Source organism: Oryctolagus cuniculus, chromosome 12 (assembly GCF_964237555.1).
Source record: "Oryctolagus cuniculus chromosome 12, mOryCun1.1, whole genome shotgun sequence".
Lineage (NCBI taxonomy): Eukaryota > Metazoa > Chordata > Mammalia > Lagomorpha > Leporidae > Oryctolagus > Oryctolagus cuniculus.
Genome location: NC_091443.1, coordinates 101,974,140 through 101,999,654, shown reverse-complemented (window position 1 = coordinate 101,999,654; position 25,515 = coordinate 101,974,140). Strand labels below are relative to the sequence as shown.

The following is a 25,515-nucleotide window of genomic DNA, read 5'->3' as shown; positions in this document are numbered from 1 at the left end:
AATGCCAGAACTTGTCATGGGTAAAAAAAAAAAAAAAAAAAAAAAAAGACAAAATATTTCAAATTTATAAGGTTTATCTTCATAAAAGGCCAAAAATATTTTATTAAAAATACACATGGAAGCACAATAAAAATATTTCTAGCCACCAATAAAACAAGTGTCAATTAAAGGTAATGGGAAAGTTAATCTCTCTTTAGCTACTTAAGATTCACGTGAAAAAATTTTAGTAAAAGCAGATTTTAAAACAGCAGTGAATATTTCCTTGGGAAAACATTTTTCAAGCATTATGAAACAGTCTGATGATTTGACTTTGATATCGAGGCCCATATAAGGCGCATGTGTCTGGTAACTAATTATTGCCCCAACCCTCATTTCCTGTTATGAATTTTTTATGTGCGTGGGCCATATTCAGTTTTGAGTAGTTTCATTTTCATGCTCACTATTGTAGGTGATTAAATTACAATTTTTCATACTTAGCAACTGTTTCTTATATGCAAACAGAACATTGAGATAAACGGCCAAGTTTATTCACAAATAACTTTGAATATATTTAAATAAACTTTCTCAACAACTTGAATTCCCCTTCAAGGAGAAGTCTACTTACAAAATCCCGTGTTAGAGTTCACACAGTACAGAGCAAGAATTTCTTCTTAAGTATTCGTGAATGAAAAGGGAATACAGTGGGGCAAAACCAGTACCCGTGCGACAAAAACCAGGAGCGTGGAGAGGGAGCACGTGAAGTCATATTTTTACTCCACTTTTTCATCCCCCTTTGTTTTTATGAAGAACTCTGGTTTGTAGATGCAACGATAGGCCAAGAGCTGAGGCAGAACTCCATATGCTATGTTTAATGCTAAAAAAAGGCCTTTCGCTTCTTCAGGGACTCTGTAGACATAGGCAGTTCTAGCATGAAGGGAAGCACCAACGTGAGAAAACTGAGCCTGTTGCATTAAAACAAAAACAAAAAGATGAGTAAGCATGAATCCGTGTTGGGTTGGATGCGTGATGGGTTCTGAAGGGTTCGGTTAGATTGCTTTCCTGTGCCCTGCAAACCAGGCTCACCCACAGGCCCGACACCTTCAGCACATCTAGTTGTGAATATGGTAGTCTTCCGTTAAATGTAGTCTTTCATGAAATTGCAGGCGATTCCTGATACAGCTGTCAGATAAAGTATATACCTTCCTCAGCGAGGTTCCTCATGTCACGTGTTCCTCAGCCCAGGCAGTGCCACATTCCAAACATCAGTGACCCAGCAGAAAAGTCTAAACTCTGCTGTGCATTCTGGAGGTCCTACATGACAGACTCGGCTGTGGTTCCCAGACCGTGTGCCAATAAAAACAAAGTACAGATCTCTAAAAGCTTTTAGCATAATAAACTAAGCACCTGCACCTCATCTGTCAGTCTGAACCGCACCTTGGAGCAAGGGCTCTAGACCCCTTCCGATGTAGTTTCTGTTTGTTTCTTCATGTGGTTGGTTTTTACACAACTGAAGAAATACTAAGGGTGATTTTCTAAGATGAGGCTGCTAACAGCTTCGGTGGGGCAGGGGCACGGTTGCCGTGTATAAGATGGCAGAAGCTCATGCAGGCCACCGTGCAGAGAGGGATGTGTTCCGAGGTGTGAGCTTGCCAAACGGGAAGTCAGGGGCTTCCCAGGGTACTCGCGTCCTCGTTCAGAACACACATTCAGGATGTGCCAGGTTTTTTTTTTTTGTTTTTTTTTTTTTTTTTTTTTTTTTTTTATACTTAAGCACAGAGGAAGATTTTTGGAAAGGGTAATGCTAGCAGCAAGGTTAAAAACTCCTATGAGAGGATGTCCTTAGGAGGCTTTTCTTGTCACACACACACACACACACACACCCCACCTTGGAGTCTGCATTTTATATCTTGCCAAAATTCAAAATGTATGTGCGTAAGAGATGGGGAATCTAAATATAACAAGCAGTAAATTATTAGTTTAGCAGGGTCGCGGTGAAGAGACAGAAGATACTGTAATCTGAAGTCGCCCAAGTGACAAGAAGAGAGCTAAATGATTGGCCTTCAACACAGAACTTGGGTTTCCTTCCATAGGAAGTCAGTGTAGTCGGCTAAGATAACAGCCTGTTGACTCTGCCACGACAGGAACGCGGCGGGCTTTTCCAGGCGCCCCCTTCATGAGTTTGTATCCGTGGCAGACACCATAATAGACTGCAGTTGTACAAATCACCGACATGTTCACGGCGCCTGGGTACAGCCGCGCTTCTCTCTCGAGCTAGGAGTTCCCGTGATGTGTGGCCAAAGACCAGCACATAAGTCGTCTGGCACGCCTCCCGCAGGCAGAGGCCCAGACAGAACCAGCAAGTGTATCTGCACCCGCGGGCTACAAGGACAGGCGACCATGAGAAAGCAAGGGCACACGTGGGGCTTCCTGAGGTGCCACCATGTGGACATTCCAGGAAAGCTGCAGCGGAGCCTGGCTCCGGCCACTGTGTTTCCCTAAAGCCTATTTTGAATGGCCGCGTTTTTCTGAATATATAGCCGGTCTCAGAGGCAGGGGTTCCTGGTGGCTCTACCTTTATAAACACTTGCTCACATCACAAGATCGGCACAACTGGGGAAGGCCAACCAGCTTTCAAAGAACACGAGCAGTCGTGCCCGCCTGATAGGGAAGTGGGGTCCTGGAGGCCCGTTTCCTGCACCGCCAGGGCAGTGAATACCTCATTCTCACAGACAGCAGCACTAAAGCCTCATTTGTGTCCTTAGACTGTAAGCCCACGGGGCAGGTCCTGTGTCTGATGTGTCGCATTGTTCAAGCTCAATAAACATTCAGCAACAGTGGTCTTGTGGCTGTCGGAGTCCAAGAGATCCCCAGAGCCTCTTTCTGTGCTCTGAATTAGGAAGCTCTCCTGCGACTGCGCCGAGTTCTGGCGCATTTAGGGGGGCACCCAGCCACACGGTTTGCTCCCCCGGGTGGAATCCTGTTATGTTTTCATGGCTGCAAAGTTCCAAACAAAACGCAGTCTCACCTGAGGACCCCTCCCTTCCCAAGGCAGCAGCTGGGGGCAGACACGGGAGTGGTTTCCCTGCTTGTGGGGCCTCCTAAGGTTTCTGGGCCCAGAAATTTCTCCACAACTCAGGAACATGAGCTTGAGTCCTAACAGTCATTTTTTTCTATGTCGTTCAAGATCACTGTTTACAGAAATCATTGAGATATACTCTGATTTCTTACCATAATGGATGATTAGAAAATGACCCGCTAAAGGCACCCAAAGGTTCACTTTTAGTAGCACTGTCCTATATTTATGGAGGCAGCCTGGACAGGGTGACTGAAAATCACAATGCTGTAGATGCTGCAAGCGTGTTAATGTGTCGCCGCGAACCCTGACAAACAACAGCCAGTGTGAACACCGAACAGTAACAAGCAACAGCCAGCGTGAACACGGAACAGTCGCAGGGCTGTTGGGTCAGAACCCTGTTACCTGTCTCAAGAGCTTTCTGAGCAGCATAGTAGAGGTGCAGGGCACCTACAGTCAAATCCCAGCTCCACCAGAAACCTGCAGCGGGGCCTCGGGCAAGGCATGGCGCCTCTGGCGGCCTCATCTGGGACAGCCGGTCATGGTGGACCCCACCCCCAGCCGGGGACCGCTCAGGACAGACACATACATAGCTCAGCCGGGATCCCTGCTCTCCTTTGCTGGACACCTAGGCTGTTTCTAACTCCCCTTGTTGACCTTATGGCTGTCAAGAGTCTCCAGCGAGGGCCAGTAAGTATGTAGATGGTAAACCCCAAAGGCTACTGTGAAGGCTATGATGTTCAGTAGTAACGGTAACACAAGAATGGCAAGTGCCTCCCAGTCAGGAGTGAGCTGGTGGGGGCGGCTGAGGGGCAGGAGGGAGTGCACTGTAAGTCCTGAGGCTGACGTTTCAGGTAATAATTATGTGCAATACACACTGAGGAGTCGGTTTCACTGTCTACAGACTAACCCATCACCTAGGCAACGTGAGGCATTTCTCCTGCAACCTTGCGACCAGGGGTTTCCCAGCAGTGATGAAGAGTGAGATAGCTGGTGTGTGCCAAGCACTCTTCCATTTAATCCTCAGCAACTCTGCTAGGGGGCAGCTCTTCCTGCCGTCACTCACCAGGAGAGGAAAGGGTTAGGGCGAAGAAGCCGGCGCCACCGGGCCCGGGAGTACAGCTGGGGTTGGAAGCCGTCTGCCTCCAGAGCGCAGGCTCCCAGCCATATGGAGCACGTTGCCTCTGATTCGATTTCCAGGGCTATTGCATCACAGAATGTGCTGCTGGCCCCCTGTACCACAGCAGACACCCAGATCCATGGGTGTTCCAGTCCCTTCTATAAAGTGGCATGGTGTTTGCATATAACCTGTCTACTTCAAGCCGTCTCTGATTTATGTAGGATGCCCAGGACAGCGTAAGTGCTATGTGAATGTTTTTAGACTGTGTTGTGTAGGGAGTGGACCAAACAAGTCTGTGCCTATTCAGTGCAGCAAAACCACGGTTAGCCTAACTACATTTTCCATTCAAAGGTGGCTGAGCCTCCACTACAGAGGGCCAACCATACAATGCCAGCAAGTGGACTGGACTTTCCAGGTCAGACTTGCCACCTTAGTGCTGCAGTAAGGATTTGCTAGGAAAAGGTAGTTGGTGGGGCTGGCACTGTGGCGCAGCGGATAAAGCCGCCACCTGTGACGCCGGCACTCCATATGGGTGCTGGGTCATGTCTCAGCTGCTCCACTGCTGATCCAGCTCCCTGCTAATGCACCTGGGAAAGCAGCAGAAGACGGCCCAATGTTTGGGCCCCTGCATCCACGTGGGAGACCTGGAAGAAGCTCCTGGCTTCAGACCAGCCCAGCTCCTGCCGTTGTGGCCATTTGTGGAGTGAATCAGTGGCTGGTTCTCTCTCTCTCCCTCTCTGTGTGTGTAACTCTGCCTTTGGAATAAATTATAAATAAATATTTATAAAAAGATAGTTGTTATGAGTAAGTCTCCAGTGGAAGTCTAAAATTGAGTCCTGGCTTTATTCTATTTCTTTTTGCATTTTGATTGCTCTTTGGATTTCTGAAGGCAGAAATCCTGCCTTCAGTACCAACGAACTCCTACATCTGAATTCCAGGATGCAGTAACTATCTGATGTGTCTTCCACTGACCTAAAAGTTTTTCAAGGATTTTTTTTTCTTATTAAATTGCATGGGTCTCGGGAGTGCTGTCTTTCCAAAACAGCAGGTTTTGATGAAGTTGCTGGGATCAGGAATTCAGGATTCTGATCACATGCCTCTCTGCTTTTTCCTTAGGCTAATTAGTACCAAGAAATTGATCAGTTAGAGCCCGGCCAAGGACCACGGGCACGACACCTCACTCTTGAGTTAGGCCGCTGTGCCCCGGGGGGCTGGGAGAGCCATCTGACAGTCACAGGCTCTGGGCCTGGACACCCACTGGCAAGAGAGGAGCTTGGGACAAAGCCCAGGAGTGGCCGCAGGCCCTGAGATCTGCCTGAGGCTGCAGCTCTGTGGGCCACACTGCCCTTCGCAGCACCACCCAGCAGGAGCCCCAGGTGCCACGTCTCTGCTAGCCTCCTAGCTGACAACGCTGCTGCTGCACCCGGGGCCAGTGCAGGGCAGGCCGGGGCGCACCGCATGCAGAGGAAAGGCCTGGCGTGGGGCTGGTGCTGGGCTCTGGGCCCTGGGCTGCCATCCTGGCTTTGCTCCCAATTCCAGCTTCCTGCGCTGTGCACCCTGGGAGGGAGCAGGTGATGGCTCAAGCAGCTGGGTCATTGCCACCCACGTGGGAAACTCCACATTGAGTTCCTGACCCTGGCTTCAGCCTAGCCCAACACTGGCTATTGGTAGGGCATTTGGGGAGTGAACCAGCACGCAGATCTCTGTGTCTCTGTCTTGGATAAATAAAAATGCATAGTAAGAACCAATAAAAGCCAGCCAGAGGGAGATGGATGTGAGGCCCCCTGTAGTGGAGGATACAGGAGAACAGATCTGGGGACCAAGAAAACCAAAGCCAAGGCTTACTCTGCTCCCTCCCACCCCTAAATGCCTCCTCCTGGTGTTTCCTGGGGAGACTTGGCCCTATAAAGCCTCAGAGATCAGCTTAGGTGCCTCCCCCCCCCCCCCGGTCCCTGGAGGCTCTCAACTGCCCTGTGCCACATCCAGCATCTACCTTTGGGCCTTAGCTAACGGCTCAGAGCGCAGGGATGCAGGGCAGAGGTGGGCGTGCACTCTGCCAGCATTTCCTGTCTCTACTCTGCCATCTTCGAGCCTGCAACCTGAGGCAAGTGAACCAAAGCCGTCCTGGGCCCGGCTTCCTCATCTTGCAACAGGGAATTAAAAATTAAAAAAAAAAAAAAAAAAAAAGATGCAAAGGTAATACCATGAGTGCGTCAGGCTGTGTCTCTTGCGGCACATGACCTTGACCAGGCCTGGCCCTTGAAAATGCCCCCCCACCCCCCAACCACCCCCACCCCGTGATCTTTAAAGGAGCAAGAGCTGGAGTCTGGTTAGCCTCAAGTGCGTGAGCTCCTGAGAACTCAGGCCAGTGCAGCGGAGCTGGGAGAGAATGGATGGATCTGCGAATCACTCTGGAGACAACTAGCCAGACCTAGAGAGGGGCTCGACAGGGAGGGGAGCGCATGGCAGGTGTAAATTACTCCTGAGGTTTTTTGGGGGGATAATTTATACATAGAATCAACAGGAGTCCTGCTCTAGACATAAAATCTGAGGTGCCTGTGAGACAGCCAAGTGTGAAACCAAATATGCGAGCCTGGGAGCAGTAGGGGCTAAAAACGAAACTGGAAGCCGTTCCCTCGCGGCTGCTGCTGGAAAAGTCAAAAGCAAAGACCCCCAGACGGAGGCCTGAATTCCCAGGTCTGAATGCTCACTTCCGATGCAGCATCCGCTTCTCTGATGCCAATATTCTAACTTTGTAACAAAGGGCCTCAGATTGGAAGGATTTAACCCAAATATGCCCCCACAAATACTGTGTTTTTCAACCCTGTAAATTCTAGTTTGTCTATTTATATAGCACGAGTATATAATTATAAAAATGAAATTTAAAGTTATTTTTAAATTTCTGTTAAGGGGATACAATTACTTTAATCTCTTTGTTCAGAAGATCGGTTTGTTTGCTGAGTGCTACCTTTGCGCTTTGTGCGCTAATTCCATGGACAGTTTCACTTCAGTTCCATGCAGTAAGATTTCGCGGAACAGCTCCTCCCGGCCAGGCACGGGGCTGGGAAGAATGAAATGACAGGCCTCGCGTTTCAGGAGCAGAAAAAAAAATGTTTAAGCCCGTTCCCTGGTTCTGTGTCTCGTGGTTGAGGCCAACAGCAGAATGCTGAGGTCTCAAACAGGGATAGCATTGGGATTTCCCAGCTCCCAAACCTTTCTTAGTAGCCATGGTGTCTAGAGATTGGGCAGTGGTCCTATGCAGCCACCGTGCCATTTGCTGGGGCGGGGGGGGGGGTTGCACCTAGGGCAAATCACTTAACATCCGGGCCCCTCCTCTGCATCCCTGGATAGCTCAGCCCCCAGGCGGCAGCCGGGAGATGGGGAGAAACCGTCTGGCTGCAGTGCGCCTCGTACCTGAGCGACGCCTCCCGCGTGTATGAGCGTGATGTCCGGCATCCAGCAGCACCCAGGGACCACCAAGCCGTACAGCGCGATCACGAAGTAGGGGACGGAGTAGAACATGGACGCCAGCATCTGTACGGAACAGAAACACCGTCAGCGACCTCACGGGCGCTCGGCCGGCTCGCCGCCTCCGTGGGACCGCGTTGTTCCCACTGTGGTGGTTTAAGAGTAAAAAAAAAGAATTTCAGAAAACTCCTGGGCTTCACAACGCCTTGACCTGAATCTTAGGGTAAGCAGCAGGATCCTTGATGTAGGGCTCTTGGAACTGGGCGTAGAGTCGGCAGAGCTCCGCGGGGCAATCCAAAGCAATCTGAGGACAAAGAGGAACTGGTTACACACGCGCGCGGTCACGCCTGGCTCCTCGGGTTTGCCAGGAAGGCTAAGGTGCCGGCTTCGGGCACAGGCCGCTCTGCTGTGTGGCCTTGCGGGGGAGGGGGGGCCAAGGCAGCATCTCTCCAAGGAGGGGGAGCAGAGGACGGCAGGGGAGCCCTCGCCTTGGGCAGCGGCGGTCAAGTGTCTGGGTTGGGCTAGCCAGAGCACAGCTGGCTTTAGCGTGTGGGAATAAGCGGCTAACTGGTCAACCGTTCCCATACCACACCGCGTTCATCTTACCACTGTGGGAGTCCCCTCTCCCCCTGCCGCCCAGAGCACTCAAGGACAGTGACTGGCACCGGCCATCCAACAGACAAGCATCCCTCTAGCACAGCCCTGGGTCCCCTCTGACTCATCTCCCCGCTCTGGCACTGCTCCGCCGAGACCACAGGCCGAAGCACCTGCTGCCCACCAGGGGGCCCCAAATGGGCCCCACCCCAAAGCCAAACGGTGAAAACCCCGCTCACCAGGCCCGCACCCCCACACGTGCACCCGGTTCTCTCCCCGTGTGCGGGGAACTGGACGGGACCATGTGAGCACACCGCTGGACTGGTGATTTGGGGTCTGGACCGTGGCAAACACAGCAAGCTAAGCAAACACCAGTGTCAGCGAGGGGGTCTGAGCACAGCTCCCGGCCTGGCCACTTTCATCTCCCCTGCCGCGGCCCCTGCTGCTGTGAGCCGGCTCCTCCGGGGAGGTCCTGCCCAGCCTCGGCCCACACAGATCTCTCCCAGCCCAGGGGCCCTGGGTTCCTGAACGACCTGTCACCCAGCCACCATTCAGTGAGCACTTACTATGTGTGAGGCCCCTACCAAGAGTTGGAGGTGCATTATCGTAAGCTTAGGAGCAAACTGTGGTTCCAAGAGGTTAAGTCCTGTGTCCAAGACCACACATTTAGTACGGGCCAGGATCCTGGACCACACATCTAGTACACGGCCAGGACCCCAGACCACACATCTAGTACACGGACAGCATCCCGGACCACACATCTAGTACACGGCCAGGACCCCAGACCACACATCTAGTACACGGACAGCATCCCGGACCACACATCTAGTACACGGCCAGGACCCCAGACCACACATCTAGTACACGGCCAGGATCCCGGACCACACATCTAGTACAGGGCCGACATCCCAGACCACACATCTAGTACTTGGCCAAGACCTTAGACCACACATCTAGTGCACAGCCGGCATCCAGGACCACACATCTAGTACACGGCCAGGACCCCAGCTCCCAAGCCCACAGGTCTTTTTCTTCGCCTGTGCGCTCTTGCGTCGGTAGAGGGCGCCCGCATGCCTGCACGTGAATCAGGCCCCTGGATACACAGGCTGCAAACCTGACCTCGGGGGACTCAGCACCGTGCTGGCCAGTGAGACAGTCACGTGACCCTGCACCGCTAGGCTGTGGGCACCTGCTGCCCCTTCCTCAGTCCCATCGCCCCCCACCCCGCTCCCGAGGACGCCACGCCCGCGCGCAAAGACATTTACACTCGAATCAGAAACGTCTCAGGAGCCAGAGGAGCCCTCTCGGGAGCAGAGGCGCAGGCCCCCAGGCTCTAACGGAGGCCCAGGGGTCTGATTAGCCTGGCTTCCCCGCCTGCAAGCCGGAGCCGCCCAGCAGGGACTTACCAGGCCTCGGAACAGGCAGAACCCGGTCGCCAGCAGGAGCCACAGGACCAGCACGAAATCAAACGGGCGTCTCAGCAGGTCCTTGGCTTGAGCTTCCTGCACAACCTGAAACAGAGCGTGCGGCTAGCCAGCAGGCCCCGGGTGCCGAAGGAGAATCGGAAATCCACTGGCGAGGCGGACGCCACGGCGAGGGCCGAGGAGAGGATGTTCCCCCCCAGTCCGCGTCTGGAACCACTGGCCATGGGACTCTAGGCATCCCCCCTAAGTCACGGCCCCCCATCTGGGAAACGGAGAGGCGGCACCTCGCAGCTCTCCGAGGAGGCGCCTGCTCCCTGAAATGCCACTTCCACGAGTACAGATGTTAACTACGCTCATTGAAAAATACAGCCCTAGAAGTCAACCATAAGCCTGCCCACCACAACAGCTGGCATACTTTCCTAGTCGCATGCATTTATGTATACAAAGGCACACCTAAAATCTCTATTTTTTCACAAAATTAGGATATCGTGGATATTAAAAAAATGTTTGATGTGTTCTTTTTGGCCTCAGCCTCTACCTATATTAAAAGCTCTTCCCGGGTGGGGCTGACACGGTGGCCAAGCGGGTAAAGCTGCTGCCTGCAATCCCTGGCATCCCGTATGGACGCCAGTTCAAGACCCAGCTGCTCCACTTCCGATCCAGCTCCCGGCTGAGGTGCCTGGAGAAAGCAGGGGAAGATGGGCAAGGGTTTGGGCCCCTGCTACCCACACAGGAGACCTGGATGCGTGCTCCAACGGCCCAGCCCTGGCCACTGTGGCCATCTAGGGAGTGAGCCAGCAAACGGAAGCTCACTCTCTCTGTCTCTCCATCTCTCTGTAACTCTGCTTTTCAAATAAATAAATCTTTTTTAAAAAAAAACACTTTCCCATATTATTAAAAATTCTTCTAAAACTAAAATAATTCCGGCCGGCGCCACGGCTCACTAGGCTAATCCTCCGCCTGTGGCGCCGGCACACCGGGTTCTAGTCCCAGTCGGGGCACCGGATTCTGTCCTGGTTGCTCCTCTTCCAGGCCAGCTCTCTGCTGTGGCCCGGGAAGGCAGTGGAGGATGGCCCAGGTCCTTGGGCCCTGCACCCCATGGGAGACCAGGAGAAGCACCTGGCTCCTGGCTTCGGATCAGCGCAGCACGCCGGCCGCAACACACTGGCTGTAGCGGCCACTTGGGGGGGGGGGGTGAACCAACGGAAAAAGGAAGACCTTTCTCTCTGTCTCTCTCTGTCAAAAAATTTTTTTAAAAAATTCCATAGGGAAGAGACCTTAGCCACTCTCCCATCACTGGACATATAAGCATTTTTTTTAACTGCTATATTTAATGTGATGAAGAACAACTTTATACGTGAATCTTTAACAGCACCTCTAGTGGTTTTTCTGAGGACAGGATCCAAGAATTGAAATCCCTGGGTTAAAGCGTTGTGTTTGTTAAGGCTGATCACAATGCAAACCACTCTGCACGCTCAGTCTGGACTGTGCACCTGTCAGCACCGTGTGGTCACCCCTGGTTAGCACTGCGGTTTGGCATTAAAAACAATGCTAATAAAGAGATCCCTGTGTCTCCTGGCATGACCGCTCTTGCCGACACTCAGGCGCGGAGCCTTCCAAAGCCGAGGAGGTAAAGGCCAAGGCCAAGGTCACTCTTTTTGTTTTCTTTTGAACCACTACCTCATTCCTCCGAGTGACTGAAGGGGGTGCCGGCGGTCACTGTGCCGGCCTGTGTTTGCTCAGCAGGTGTCTAAATGTTCACAAACCAGGTGTACATGAGCCCCGGTAAGCGGCTTCTGTAAACCTCGTGGAATCGTGTTCTGTCTCTAGTAATTCAGCTTTGCTTAAAGGCCACTGCTTACGGATCTAATACTTATGAAAGCAAGAGAGACTGAGAGAGATGTCGCGGGCTTAAAACCAAGACCTTCCCAGGGTACCTGTCAGGCCGGCACTGGTCCACTGTCACCACCGTGGCTGTGCAGGGAAGAGAGGTGCCCCGGAAGACATCCGTGGGGCTGAAATCTCGGGTCTCAGAGCCTGCGGCTCTGTGGGCTGCATTGTCTCTCCAGCTAAGGAAGCAGCGCCCAGGTGCTCAATGTGTCATTAACAGCACCCGGCAAACCACAGGCTGTGGGCCGGCGCGGGGTCGGGAGGGGGAGCCAGCGGGACCAGGGGCACAGGAGCTGCCCGGAAGTACGGCCTCCCCCACAGCAGCAGCTGCCCCCGCACTGGGCCCCCGTAACTACGCCGTCACACGGCGGGCGCTCGGGCCTCGGAGGCACAGGTGACCCCCGTGGGTCTGGGGACGCGTTTTACATTGAAACTTAATCCAGTCACCTTTGAGGGATAATTACAAGTTTCTGCCGGCTGATTATAAATTCTGAAACCAGCCCAGACAGGAAGACACGCGTATGGTATACTTAAGAAGAAAGCTGGGCAAATTCGTGTTCCATACTTCCCTATTTAAAAGAGAAAAAAAAAAAAAAGAGAAAGTCAGAAGTTGACCGAAAGCACAGCTAACCGGCCACAAGCGAACACTCCGAACACCCCTCCCCCCATCCCCGGTCATCGAAAATGTGCAATAGACCCGCCAGGACTTGGAATGATGGAAAAAGCAATGTCCGTTTCAAACCATCAGGCATTTCCTAACAGGCACCCCCCGTCCTCAGAACTCAACAGTGAGCACCCTGATTCCCCGTAGGCATCAGGGTCTTTTTCCTTCGGCCCTCGGGGGTCTCCATTTCCAAGAACATTTTCTGAGTGCTCGCGACGCGTGACGTCACCGTATCTGCCCACTGTCGTCACCAACACCCTCCTCCACCCCGCGAGGTCCAGAAGAAATCGAGACTCCCTAACCCTTGCCTGTGATCCGTGCACACGTCTGACAACTACTCAGAAACAGCTTTTGAGACAAGGGTGAGGTTTAGGAGGCAGACGGGAGCAATTCCGCTTTCACCACAGGCTCGGGGGCTCCCGGCTCTACCGTAACCGGAAGCGCACCTCTGCTCAAAGACGATCGCCCCTGTTTCCAGGACAGAGACGTAAAAGAGGAAAAAGTGTCTTACCTACAATGTTCCCGGGCACGAAGACAACAATGCTCATTATAATGGATCCAACCCAGTAGAGGCCGACGGTTCTGTAACTTTCCCTGGAACAAATGAAAAAAAAAAAAATCTGACTTGGCGCACTTTGTCTTAGGAGAGCAAAGACGCTCAACATTGCGCGTTCTCATTAGCAAAGCTCGCGAATCGGAGCTTCCTGAGCTGGGAGCAAGGGACGAAACACACAGGGAGATGGTGCTGTGTGCACCGAGGCGCTATGAAACCAAACACCATCCTCACGGCCACGGCACGCCTGCCTTTCCTACTGCGGAAAAAACTCGCTACGACAAGGGGAAAAAAAAAAAAAGTCCCAGGAAGTACGGAGACTGGGGCCAGGCCAGGTGAGGTGAGAAGAGATAGGAGGAGAGAGAGACCTAGCAGAGCCTCGGGGCTTTGTGTGAACTGGGCAGGCGCGGGGGGGGGGGGGGGGGGGGGAGGGGGGGGGGACGAGGAGGCCAGGTCTGTTTCCCACCCACGGAACTGGCACCCACGTCCAGTTCACCTGCTCTCGCGACCGACTTACTCCCAGGCTATGGCCGCCACCATCACGAGGTACATCAGGTAATGCGCCGAGCCGTCCCAGTAGCAGATCATGTGGCCGTAGGCGGTGTTCAGGTAGGGTTCACCCTAAGGAGGCATCCGACGGAAGGCTGCTGTGAGTGACTCAAACGCTGGTTTTTAGTTAGTTAATTAATTTGACTGGGGGGCAGTCATAGAGAGAGAGAGAGCGAGCGAGCTCCCATCCGCTCACTGGCTCTCTCCCCCAGTGACCACGACAGCTGCATGAGTCCAAAGCCGGGAGCCGGGAGCTGCACCCAGGTCTCCGGTGTGGGTGGCAGGAAGGGACCCGATGCTTGGGCATCCCCTGCAGCCTCCCGGGGCCAGCATTCGCAGGACGCTGGAATCAAAAGCCAAGCCAGGACTCGAACCCAGGCATCTTAACTGAAGTCGTAACCACTAGGCCAAACACTCACCCCGAACTTATCTTTCTGCTCCATTTCCTGTGAGTTTTCTGAAGACCCCTTGCATGCACAGACGGGCGGCGGGGAACCCAGCGCTCCACACAGCCCCTCGTCTACCCTTCCCAGCAGCCCTGTGGGATGGACATCGCTGGCTCCATTTCACAGATAAGGAAACTGAGGCCCCGGAAGATTTTACAAGACTTGCCCGAGATCACGCAGCTGGCACCTGGCAGAGACGGCACAGCCAGGAAGAGCCAGAAAACGTCACTGGGATGAACATGAGATCTTACATGACGGACAGCACGTCCGTGCTGGTGTGGCTGCTGGCAAGTCACTGTCAGGTGTGCCTGGCTTTGAGGTGACGTCCTGGCCCCACCTTGTCTCCTTCCCTCTTTCTCCCACCTTCCTGCTCTCCCGGCTCACCTCGCCTGTCGCCCAAGGATGCCCCAAGTCCCTCCCCAGCAAGGAAGGGTGCGGATCCACCAGGCTGGCAGTCAGCCAAGCAGGCGGGGCCTTCTCCGATGGCTGGTGCTCCCCACAAATCAGGGTTAGCACCCCAGCAGGGCAGGAAGCAAGCTCAGCCCAGTCTCCTCCCCTGGCCCCGGGGGTCCCAGGCCCCTAGTCGCTCTGCAGGACCCGCCCTCAGCACAAAGCCCCATCAAGCCCTGTGGATGTCCCCGAGCCCTGGAAACCCCCGCGTGTCCCAGGGGACCTCAGCACCACCCACTGGTGGGGATGTGTCCCAGGGAGACACGGACTCCCTGTCCGCTCCCTCCTCTGCCCCAGCTGTCCCCTCCCTGGGTGCCTTCTGCCTCCCTGGGTAGCCAGGAGCGTTTGCCATCCGCTGTACGCGGCAGTTCCTCTGTGTGGGCAGAGCCGTGTCCCTGCCACGCAGAAAAACACGTTCACCCCTCCCTGAGGGCCGATCCCGCCCTGATTTAAAATCCTCCCTCACCCCTGGGAACAAGTGCCGCCTCGACTTCCGGTCCAGCTCCCTGCTGGGAGGCAGCAGGTGATGGCTCAAGTACTTGGGTCCCTGCCAGCCACGTGGGAGACCCAGATGGGGCTCCTGGCTCCTGGCTTCAGCCTGGCTCAGCCTTGATTGTTGTGGGCATTCAGAGAGTGAACCAGCAGGTGAAAGCTCACTCTCTCTCTCTGTTGCTCTTTCAAGTAAATACAGTTTAAAGTCTTCCCCCACACACAGGATGGAGTCCACACTCTTGGCTCACAGAGAAATCTGTCCAGAATTTGAAATGCAGATGCAGAATAAGCTTCCCTGTGTGACCTTGAGAAGCTCCCCGAATCCCTGTGCGGCTACATCGTCACATCAGAAGTAAGGAAACAGCTCTCTAGCTTGCTCGCTCGCTCGCTCTCTCTCCCAGATGCTCTGAGCTGCGTGTGTGCACAGGGGGTGGGAGGTGGGGGTTAAACAGCACAACCAAATGGCTCCCTTGAATGCCTCTGTGTTTGGCACCTAGCAAATTTAACATGGGGGCTTTCGCAGGTTCTATGAAGGGCCTCGCGAGTTCCTCATTTATGTTAGGTATAGGTCGAGGGGAGAGGCGGGTGGGCGGCACGATGCAGTCGCAGGAGCAGGAGACAGGTGCGCAGGCCGCCCTGCTCGCCCAGGCCCGCGGCGTGAGCTGCCCACCGGCCAGGGGCCCCTACCTCTCTCAGGTAGTAGGTCATGAAGCCGTCGATGATCCCATCTTGCTCCAGCCCGATGATGAGGTTCACCACGCTCGTAAATCCGAAAACCGCATACACTAGGGCAGGGAGGCAGCAGTTTACAAAGCAGGCCTCTGGGCGGCGCTGTGGAGCAGCAGTAGAGCCGCACCCCAACACCAGCATCCCGTATGGGCGCCAGTTCGAGTTCCGGATGCTCCACTTCCGATTCTGCTTCCTGCTAATGCACCTGGGGAAGCAGTGGAAGATGGCCCAAGTGCTTGGGTCCCTGCACCCACGTGGGAGACCTGGAAGAAGCTCTTGACTCCTGGCCCAGCCCCAGGCATTGTGGCCATTTGGGGAGTGAACCATAGATGGAAGATCTCTCTTTCTCTGTCTCTTCCTGTTTCCCCATAACTGACCTTCAAATGAATAAATAAATATTTTTAAAAATTGTAAAGGCATAATACGGTGCATTATGTTAAAAAATAAATAAAAATAAAAAGCGGGAATCATGGGAGGCAGGGATAGTGGCTCAATTGCTTGGGCCTCTGCCACCCACGTAGGAGACCCAGATGGAGTTCTGGGCTCCTGGCTCCAGCCCTGGCTGTTGTGGGTATTTGGGGAGTGAACCAGCAGATGGAATGTTCTTCACGTTTTCTAGAAGATCTTGCTGACGTCATCAACCTAGACTAACAGACCAGACACCTGCTGCACACCCAGTGGGTCTCAGGCTGCCCACCCTGGGTGTAGGGAGCACGTCCCCAAGGTGGGGAATGACACCAGGCCACCCCAGCATCCCACTGGGCAGCAGGGACAAAGCCAGCGGCCAACGGGCCTGTGAAGCACAGTGGTGACCCAAGGGCTGAAAACAGTGACTTAGCAGAGGGGAATCGTTTCATGGGTCCCGGGGCCAGGCTGCAGCCCCGCGTGTCCGGTTGTTTGCCTGCTCCAGGCCGGGCTCTATGCAAGAGGCTTTAGGATAAAAGGCCAAGGGATGACAAAAATAGAAGCCAAGATGGCACGGTGGGCTATTACAGGAGAAAAAGCCGTGTCGCCGGCCGGGGTGTACATAGCTGGCACAGACAACGGCTATGGGGAATCAGCTTTGTGTTTGTTATTTTTTCTAGACAGCCGCATTTTAAGTAAGAACAAATTGGTGTCGAACCCTGGGCACGGACAGCAGGGGCCAGCCTCAGCTGCCTTCCCGGGAGCATGAGCAGGGAGCTGGAGCAGAAGCCAAGTGGCTGGGTCTTGAACCAGTACTCCAATACCGGATGCCGGCCTTGCAGGGGGTGGCTCAGCTCACTGCGCCACAGCGCCGGCCCCCACTTCCTCACTCTCCTCCTTTGGAAGGCGCCAGGATTAGCAGGGAAGGAGGCGATGAGAGTCTAATCTACCGACAGCAGCAGATGCTACCGCGGCTGGCAGATGCCGCGTTACCGAGGACAAGGATGTGGTCCCTGGCTTCCAGTGGGCGAGGAGCCTGGCTCGGGCCGCCGTGCGCTCAAAGCTGTAACAGACAAGGACACTGGCATAGCTAAGTGTGGGCTGCGTGGAGTGGGGCAGGAAGAGGATGTGGAACTTGAGGTCCCTGGGCCCAGCGCATCTGCTCCCTGGCTATGAAAACAGCAGCAAGCCGCACAATTCCTCTCAGCTCCCGAGTTCCGTGGGCGGGCGCTGGGAGAAGCCCGCGGCTCACCACTCTCCCTTCCCGCTCTGCCTCTGCCAGGCCCTCCGTGGGCAGAGACTGCTCCCTGCGCTCAGCCCGCCGCCTCGCGAGTGACAGCGGCCACTCCAGAGCACGGCTGGCATTAAGTGACTTGGCTTCCCCTCCTCTCATCCCGCTGTGCTGCTCTGCCCACCGCGAGAAGGGCAGGCTCTGGGGAGGGAGCTGCTTGTCTGAAGGCAGGGAGCCGCAGGGAACAGCCCTGAATCCCACCCACAGCCCCAGGAGTGAGAAAACTGGATGCCTCGAGAAGACCCGGAGATTTGGGGAGTGTAGACACAACATGAAACGCCTGGCAAAGTGCAGGCCACAGGAAGCATTCACAGGCCAAGGGCAGCCTTGTGGAGGCGGCACACGTGGCCATGGGCTTCAAGGTCAAGGCCCCTGTGACCTTGATCCCATGGCTCTGCAGCTCTGAGCCAGCATCTTCCTTCGCATATGGAGGGCTACTGTGATGAGGATCAAATAAAACAACAGTGTGAGTGAGCGCTCAGAGCCCTTGCAGAGCCCAGCGGGTGCTCAGCCAGCACCGGCGGCAGTCTGCTTCATTTCACACACACACACACACGCACATACACACACTCACACACACATATACACACTCACACACCCACACACACGCACATACACACACTCACACACCCACACCCACGCACGTACACACTCACACACACGCACATATACACACGCACATATACACACTCACACACCCACACACATGCACATACACACACACACGCACACACACTCACACACCCACACGCACATACACACTCACACACACACGCACACACACACATGCACACACACACTCACACACACATACACACACGCACATACACACTCACACACGCACACACATACACTCACACACACACATACACTCACACACACACGCACATATACACACACATGCACATACACACACCCACACACCCACACACATGTACATACACACACTCACACACTCATATATTCACACACTCACACATTCTCACATACAATCACATATTCACACACTCATACAATCACATACTCTCACACCCACTCCCACACACTCACAATCACACATTCACACACACAAACTGACACACACTCACACACATACACACACTCAATCACACACATGCAATCACATAGACTCATAATCACATACTCACAATCACACACACAACACACACACTCAACACACATCCTTACATACTCACAGTCACAATCACAAATTCACACACCCACACACATACAATCACACACTCTCACACCCACTCCCACAACTCACACTCACGCAATCACAATCACACATTCACACACACATACACACACTCACAATCACACACAATGACACTCTCGTACCCCCACACTCACACACACGTGCTGGCTGGGAACTGTCCCATCCCCCTCCTCATCTTACCCCCCCATGGTTAGTACAAGGGGGAATCTCAGAAAGTTTGTGGAAACATAGAGTTAAAAGGAAAGCATAATTTTGGTGCAAAAAAAAGTGTAAAATCCATGCATAGTTTTTACATAACAAGTAGCTTCCATGAACTTTTTGAAGACTAAGCCAATTTTACTTGGTGAACCTTTTTTAATCCCAGAATGAACTTATCTTCTAATTCCATTTTCCACAAACTTTCTGAAGCGCCCTCGCTTTATTGTTTTCCTGTCTTATACAAACTGTGCAGACAGAGGCACCCCACTTCTCTGCCAGATTAGGGGGGCGGGGGACAGGAAGCCCGCGAAGGGGCTGGTACCCGAGCTGAAGCCAGAAGTCAGAGGTCAGGGCCCCAGCATGCTAGGCGCTGGGGGAATGAGGCTTGGTGGCCCTGGCGGAAACCCTCCTCCAGGGTCCCACCTGCGAGAGGGCGGAGCCACAGCTGAGGACAGGCGCCTGAAACACCGCCCACTTCCGGCCGCTGTCACCGGCGGGTACACAACCAAAGAGGAACAGGTGCGAGGAGGAGACGTACCATAGAACAGCGGGTCCCGGGGCGGTTTTCTTTTGACAAGGACCCGGGCCAGCAAGGCCACCAGCAGCAGGATGAAGGCAGCCACCCCTACAATTGTCCAGGAGCTGCAACAACCAGAAGAGGGAGGCGGTCATTTAGGAAAACAAACACCGGGTGCCTGCAACTTCCTGACCATTGAATTTACTGGCCGGCCGGGGCCTCAGGGACGGCCTTTGGCCTCTGCCTGCAGCTCTGTCACCATACAGGCAGGGACATTCCTCTGCCACCCTCCGGGCCAGAGCCCGGGGACTTCAGGGGAAGGGAGCCACCAGGCCCTCAGCCTCCACGTGTCCTGACCAGTCTCCTGTGCACAGGCATTAGGTCTGGAGCGCCCTCTACCCCACCCCCACTGGCCCTTGCGGGCTCCACCTACCCTCTTCCAACCCCAGTGCCCCATCGCTTGCTTCCTCCAGGCCAGCCAGAAGAAATACACAGACAGAGCTCCCTGCCCCCACACACACCTTCCGGGGCACAAGGGCAAGGTCACGTGTACTAGAGGACTTCAAATGATTCGTGAGAAAATGGAATTTGAAGATACGTTCATTTCAGTGCAAAACAGTTTTGAAACACATGCATAGTTTTTCTCATGATACACTATGGGTTTTCTAGAAAATTCTTCAAGACCCCTTGTATATCCAAACAGGCCAGAGGGTGAGGCCAGGAAATCCTAGGAGGAGGAGAGTGTGGGCCAGGCCTGAGGCCAGCGTGGAGTCAGCCCACACCAGGGCCAGCCTGGTCTCCAGCAGCAAACCAGGGGCACAAACCCCAGATCTGCTCCCGGGAAAGGCAGGGTGGCAGGGAGACCCCGCAGAGCAGGGCGTGGGCAGTCAGGAGGCTGGACCCTGGCGCCCTCTCCAACTGCGTGACCGTGGCAAAGTCACATCCTCTGCACTCATCTGGTTTTTAATTTACTGAAAAACCTACTGAGAAAAATCCGTACCCTGCATGCCTCTGTGGCAGGTCCTGGGGACACCATGTATACAAGGGGCTCCTGTCTGCATGGAAGACCCACTGTGGGGAGCAACTGAGACTAGACTAAGTTACTGGAATTAAGACTTATTCTATGCATCTGCTCTCCCACAATATGGCGCTGAGAGAAAGAGACCAAACAACCTCTACGCAGCTGCCTCTTGCCAATTTGACTGATAAGCTGCAGGAGCTGATCCTGCTCCTGATTGGAGGAGAGCAGCGTGCTCGGCGTGTGGGCAGCAGAGTTGGGATTGGTGGAAGAGGACTATAAAGGAGGAGAGAGACAACATGCACCAGGAACATCCGGATAACATCTGAGCAGCCCACATCTGAGCAGCCCCCGAGAGAGCCGGCCGGCGGTGTGCCGCTCCCCCGCGGAAGTGGGGAAAGTGGCAGGGGGAGCTGCCCCTCCACGGAGTGGAGGGGTCGGCAGCCAACCCGGGAAGGACCAGCAGCAAACCCGGGAAGGGCCAAGCAGACAAAAGAACAGCGCAGGGTTTAGTGTCGTTCCTCCACGAAGATGGGGAGCGACAGACAACCCACCTCAATAACTCCCACCTCCACGAGGTTACTTCCCTCCCACACCTCCAAAAACAGGGCCCCCAGCTCTAGACAAAGAACCACCTGAGGCCACGCCAATGGCCTTCATGGCTACACCAGGACTTACCATCTTCAGAGCTGCAGAAAGTGCCTCTCCTGAGCCGACACCACCCCCCGCACACACGCAACACACACACACCCCAACATGGCAACCTGACACTGGACTTTGGATAACCTTTGCCATATGCCCCAGGATAAAGGAAGAGGACGGGAAGGAAAGAGGTTAGGAGCGAAAGTGGAAAGGAGGGAGGGAGAGAAATGGATGTTGGATGAGTAGGTGGATGTTGGATGGATGGTGGATGATGGATGGATGTTGGATGGATGGATGTGGGTGATGGATGGATGGATGTTGGATGATGGGTGGATGGATGGATGGATGTAGGATGATGGGTGGATGGAGGGACTGATGGTGAATGATGGATGGAGAGTGGATGATGGATGGATGGATGGATGGTGGATGATGGATGGAGAGTGGATGATGGATGGATGGATGGATGGATGGTGGGGATAGATGGATAGTGGATGATGGATGGATGGATGGATAGATGGATGGATGGATGGATGGATGGATGGTGGATGATGGATAGATGGATGGATGGTGGATGATAGACGGATGGTGGGGATGGATGGATGGATGGTGGATGACAGATGGATGAATGGATGGGTGGGTGGTGGGGATGGATGGATAGATGATGGATGGATGGTGGATGACGGATTGATGGATGGATGGATGGATGGATGTTGGGGATGGATGGATGGTGGGTGATGGATGGATGTTGGATGATGGATGGATGGATGGATGGTGGATGACAGATGGATGGATGGATGGTGGATGGTGGATAATATGGATGATAGCTAATGGATGGATATCTGGATGGATGGATGGATGGAAGGACAGAGAGCTGTGTGATAAGAATGAGAATGGATGGCCGTGTCGAATCTAAAAGCTAGGAGGCTCCTGGTAGTACACATCCGTGAGTGCTCCATGCTCCTCCTTAGGGATGAGCCAAAGGGAAGGCTGATGTGGGTCAAGAACATGACCCTGGGCTGAAGCGCCTGGGAGGGAGGAGGTCAGAGGTCAGGCACGCTGCAGCACTTTCATGAAGAACAGCCTGAGGCAGGTGGTGGGCTGCTCCTACCAAGAGCCCGATTTCACAGGCAGCACAGTCACACGGCCGGTGCCCTGGTGGAGCAGGGGGAAGCCGTGCAAACTGGTTCACAGCATCCCCTGTGCACGCCACCTCTAGGGAGGAGGAAAGAGCGAAGGGAAACTGGGGCGGCAGGTCCCTGGAGACCTCCCGCAGCAGCCAAGCACAGGATCTGCTCAGGTCAGCGGGAGTGGCCAACAGAGGGACTGGCCAAGTAGGGGCTCGGGCAGGCAAGCCCAGAGTGACATGGTTGTTAGTCTCGGAGGGACGGGGGTTACAGATGCCCTTCCAGGAACAGACACCTCCCAAGGAGGGGCACGGATGGATGCGTAGGAGCCGTGTGTGTGTGTGTGTGTGTGTGTGTGTGTGAGAGAGAGAGAGAGAGAGAGAGAGAGAGAGAGTCCAACCCTTCCTGACCTACCTCCTCCCCACCTTCCCACCTAATTTGCCTTTTCTGTTTTTCAGACTTTCACAAAGTCTGAAATATAACCAGGCGCCCACTCTGCACAGGTGCTGGGTTGGGCAGACAAAACCAAGGTGAGCCACAGCCTGGGGAGGTGTGTTCCAGCCCCAAGGAAGGAACTCTTGTGGGAAAGGTGCGATCCAGAGGCTGGGGTTGCTCCAAGAGGAGAGGCACCCCTTCACTTGGAGGGAGAGCCACAAAAGGAAGGGGCGGGGTTTTACTCTGTGTGGGCCATGCAATGTCTTCAACTGTCAGTGCCCCCAGGGAGAGAAGCGGCACCCCAGCAAAGAGGCAGGGGAGGGCCAGGCAGGTTCAAGGGGCAAGGTCACTAGCATAGTGGGTGGGGCCTCACCTGGGAGCCTCTGCCGCAGGCCAGGTCAGAGAGGGCCAGGGCCACAGAGCAGGGAAGGGAGGGGACAGACACCAGGCCAGTCCCTGCACCTGTGGGGCAGGGGGTGGCGAGAGGCGAGTGAGGGTCTGAGGCCACTGGAATTTTAACCTACAGGAGGGCGGGAGGAGCAGCTGGAACCAAAGCTTCAAAGACGCGGCAGGGCTTAGCAACGCGATCCGTATGGCCCAGCAGTACCCAGTTCTGTCCCCACCAAGGCAGATGCAAATGCCGTTGTCTCTTCCAAGTGGCTGAGGCCGAAACCCTGGAGTCGTCTGCAAATCCCCCTGCTCTCCTCCAAGATACCTGACAGGTGCACCCACTTCCTCCCGCTCTGCTCCCCGTGTTTCCCAGCACTGGCGTCCCCTCCTCCAGGAAACCTCCCCTGGCCACCAGCCCCCTTCCCGCCCCATCTCTTCATGCATTTGTGGATGTCTGTCTCAACCTTTTTTTTTTTTTTTTTTTTGAAGGGCAGAGACACAGACAGAAGTGACCCATCCACAGGGTCACTCCCCAGATGCAATGGCCAGGGCTGGTTCAGACAGAAACTCGTAGCCAGGAACACCATCCAGGTTCTCTCTCCCCCATGTGAGGCTGCTCCCCATCACCGGGGCCATCATCTGCTGCCTCCCGGGGTCTGCCTTAGCAGGAAGCTGCAGTCGGGGGCAGCTAGGAATTAAACCCAGGTGTTCCAATGTGGGACACAGCTCTTCACCACTCAGCCGAACACCAGTGCTCCCCCCCCCCCCCGGCCTTTTCTGGCTTGGTCACGGCTATGTCCCCACACTTGGAACAGCCCAGGATACAGGAGGCACCCAGTAAATAGTCACTGAACTGCCCATAATGCCACTTGAGGGGCACAGGGTCCCCTTGGGCAGTCCAATGGCAGACACTTAACAGGAGAGGCATGGAGAGGCAGCAGGAGGAGGGCAGGCACCGCCCGCGCACAGGGAACCCCCGGTACAGGTGCTTCCGGGGACAAGGTGGCCCCAGCGCCACACAGGCGTCCCTGCTCTGCTGTAGACACTCAGCGGCTGTCAGCTGCAGCCTGCAGACTGATGCAATTTCCTTAGCACCAACCGCCAGCCTCCCCCCACCACGGCAGGCCCTGAAGCTGTCCCCTTTCCCTCTGCGCCCCTGGGGCTTTGGGCTGCCCCTGCAGAGCTGAGACCCCAGGCGGGGCTTCGGACCCAGGCTCAGGGCCCCTCCTTCGGCCCCACCCACCTCCCTGTCCCCACTTCTCCTTTCGCGGCTGCGCCTACACACACAAGCCTCCCTGCATCCTGACCACAGGATGCAAACAGAGCCCACTTGGCAGACGAGAAAAGCGAGGCCAGGCCCCAGCGATAGTGCCCAAACCAGGCCTGGAACCCACGGCCCTGCCTGCTGGCTCGGGGCGACTCCTGCGCGTCAGCCACAGTAGTTTCTAAAATTAATAAGAAATGGTGAGTATGTGGAAGTCCATACATGGAAACTTCCCGGTGAAATGGGGAGGGGAGGAGGCGGCCGGCTGGCAGCGGGGCCAGGCTCCTCGCCTCCGCGTTGGTCCGCTCCCCACCGGCGCCCCACCGCGCTGCCCAAGGACAGGGGCATCGCCCCGTTGACCTCCGTGACCCGGCCACGCGCGCGGGGCAGGCAAGAGGCAGGCACCCGGCAGTCGCCCCCTCCCGCCCCCGGCAGGCGGCGTAGACCCCGGCCCGCGCGCCCCCAGGCGGCCCCGGTTCCCTGCGTCCCGGTGCGGGCGGACTCGGGGCCCCATCGCAAAGTTGCCCGAGCTCCCGCCGCGCCCCGCCGGCCCCGGGCGCGACCCCCGCGGCGCCCGCCACTCACTCGCGCTGGGCCGCCAGGTGGTTGAAGACGTAGGTGACCGGGATGGCCGAGAGGGACAGCACGAAGACCCCGGTGGCCGCCGAAGCACTCATCGCCGCCGCCGCCGCGCCGCTCGCTCCTCACCGCATCCCGCCCGCGCCCCGCCCGCTTCCGGCGGCGCCCGCGCCCCGCGGCGTCGGCCCTCGGAGCCCCGGCCGCGCCCCGCCCCGCGCGCCCCGCGCCGCGTCCCCGGCCGCCCGGAGCAGCGCCGCGGTGCAGTCCCGGGAGGCGCCCTCGCCTCGCCGCTGGCCCCTTGGCGCCGGCCCCGCCCCGGCACAGGTGCCCCCGGCGCGCGCCCGCGGCGGGACGGCGGCCCCAGGCGCACCGCGGAGCTGACGGTCACGCGGCGGCCGGACCCGGGGCTGTCGGAGCGGGAGGGGCCTGGGACCGGGTCCCCAGCGGGACCAACGCTCGGGCGACCTTGGGAGGAGCGGGCGAAGAATCGGAATCCTGGTTTTAAACCCTGGGTGCCCACTCACCGGCAGTGACTCTTGGACAAATGACTTAACCTCTGTGCGTGTCTTCCCTGTGGTCACCCCCTCCACGCAAGCGCGAGGGAACGCAGGGCCCCGAATCCTTGCGCCTGGGGCTGCCTAGGATATCGAAATCCAGTGAATCTACCGCAGGCTAATCTGTAAATTGAGGATTTTGTACGGCCCGGGATAATGTTCTCATTATCCAAATGGCCCTTGGGAGCAAACAGGCTGGCCACCCCTGCGCAGGACACTGGAGTCGGACCCTGCCCCGCTCTTCCCGTCTCTGGGTTGGGGGGGGGGGTGGCAATGAAGCTGCCCCCCAGGGCAGTGCGCGATTGCGGGGCGGGGGTAGGTAGGGCTCTGCTGGTTTCTATTCCAGGAAGCTGCTGGAGGCCAGGCTGCCACCAAAGGAGCCCGGTGGACCCGAGGGGGAACAAAGGCTGGGAGGCCAGGGCGGGCCTCGCAGCGCGGTCACGGTCAC

At 55.7% G+C, this 25,515-nt stretch overlaps 1 protein-coding gene across 6 annotated transcripts; it reads right to left on the bottom strand.

Annotated features, from left to right (window-relative positions):
• Window positions 1-56: 56 nt before the first annotated feature.
• On the bottom strand, window positions 57-25,126 carry TM6SF1 (transmembrane 6 superfamily member 1). Of its 6 annotated transcripts, none has more exons than XM_051834261.2 (10): window positions 25,038-25,126; window positions 19,083-19,186; window positions 15,390-15,487; window positions 13,283-13,386; window positions 12,724-12,806; window positions 11,996-12,117; window positions 9,641-9,745; window positions 7,852-7,944; window positions 7,587-7,706; window positions 57-941 (listed from the first exon to the last, which is right to left on the bottom strand). In XM_051834261.2, the coding sequence occupies exons 3-10, from the start codon at window positions 15,408-15,410 to the stop codon at window positions 750-752; spliced, it is 840 nt and encodes a 279-aa protein (XP_051690221.1). In that variant the 5' UTR covers window positions 15,411-15,487; window positions 19,083-19,186; window positions 25,038-25,126; the 3' UTR covers window positions 57-749. The 6 variants fall into 6 exon arrangements, with proteins under 6 accessions (XP_051690221.1, XP_051690216.1, XP_051690217.1 ...); XM_051834256.2 differs by lacking the exon at window positions 25,038-25,126 and adding an exon at window positions 24,520-24,921; XM_051834260.2 differs by lacking the exons at window positions 57-941; window positions 25,038-25,126 and adding exons at window positions 7,045-7,233; window positions 24,520-24,678.
• Between the last annotated feature and the right edge of the window lie 389 nt (window positions 25,127-25,515).

Excerpts from the sequence above, each read along its gene's own strand:
- TM6SF1 (XM_051834256.2), bottom strand. The coding sequence starts at position 24,611 with ATGAGTGCTTCGGCGGCCACCGGGGTCTTCGTGCTGTCCCTCTCGGCC. Across the intron at positions 12,118-12,723 it reads CGTGCCCGGGAACATTGTAG|GGAAGTATGGAACACGAATT; the intron begins GTAAGACACTTT and ends TCTTTTAAATAG. Across the intron at positions 7,945-9,640 it reads TCTGCCTGTTCCGAGGCCTG|ATTGCTTTGGATTGCCCCGC; the intron begins GTAAGTCCCTGC and ends CTTTGTCCTCAG.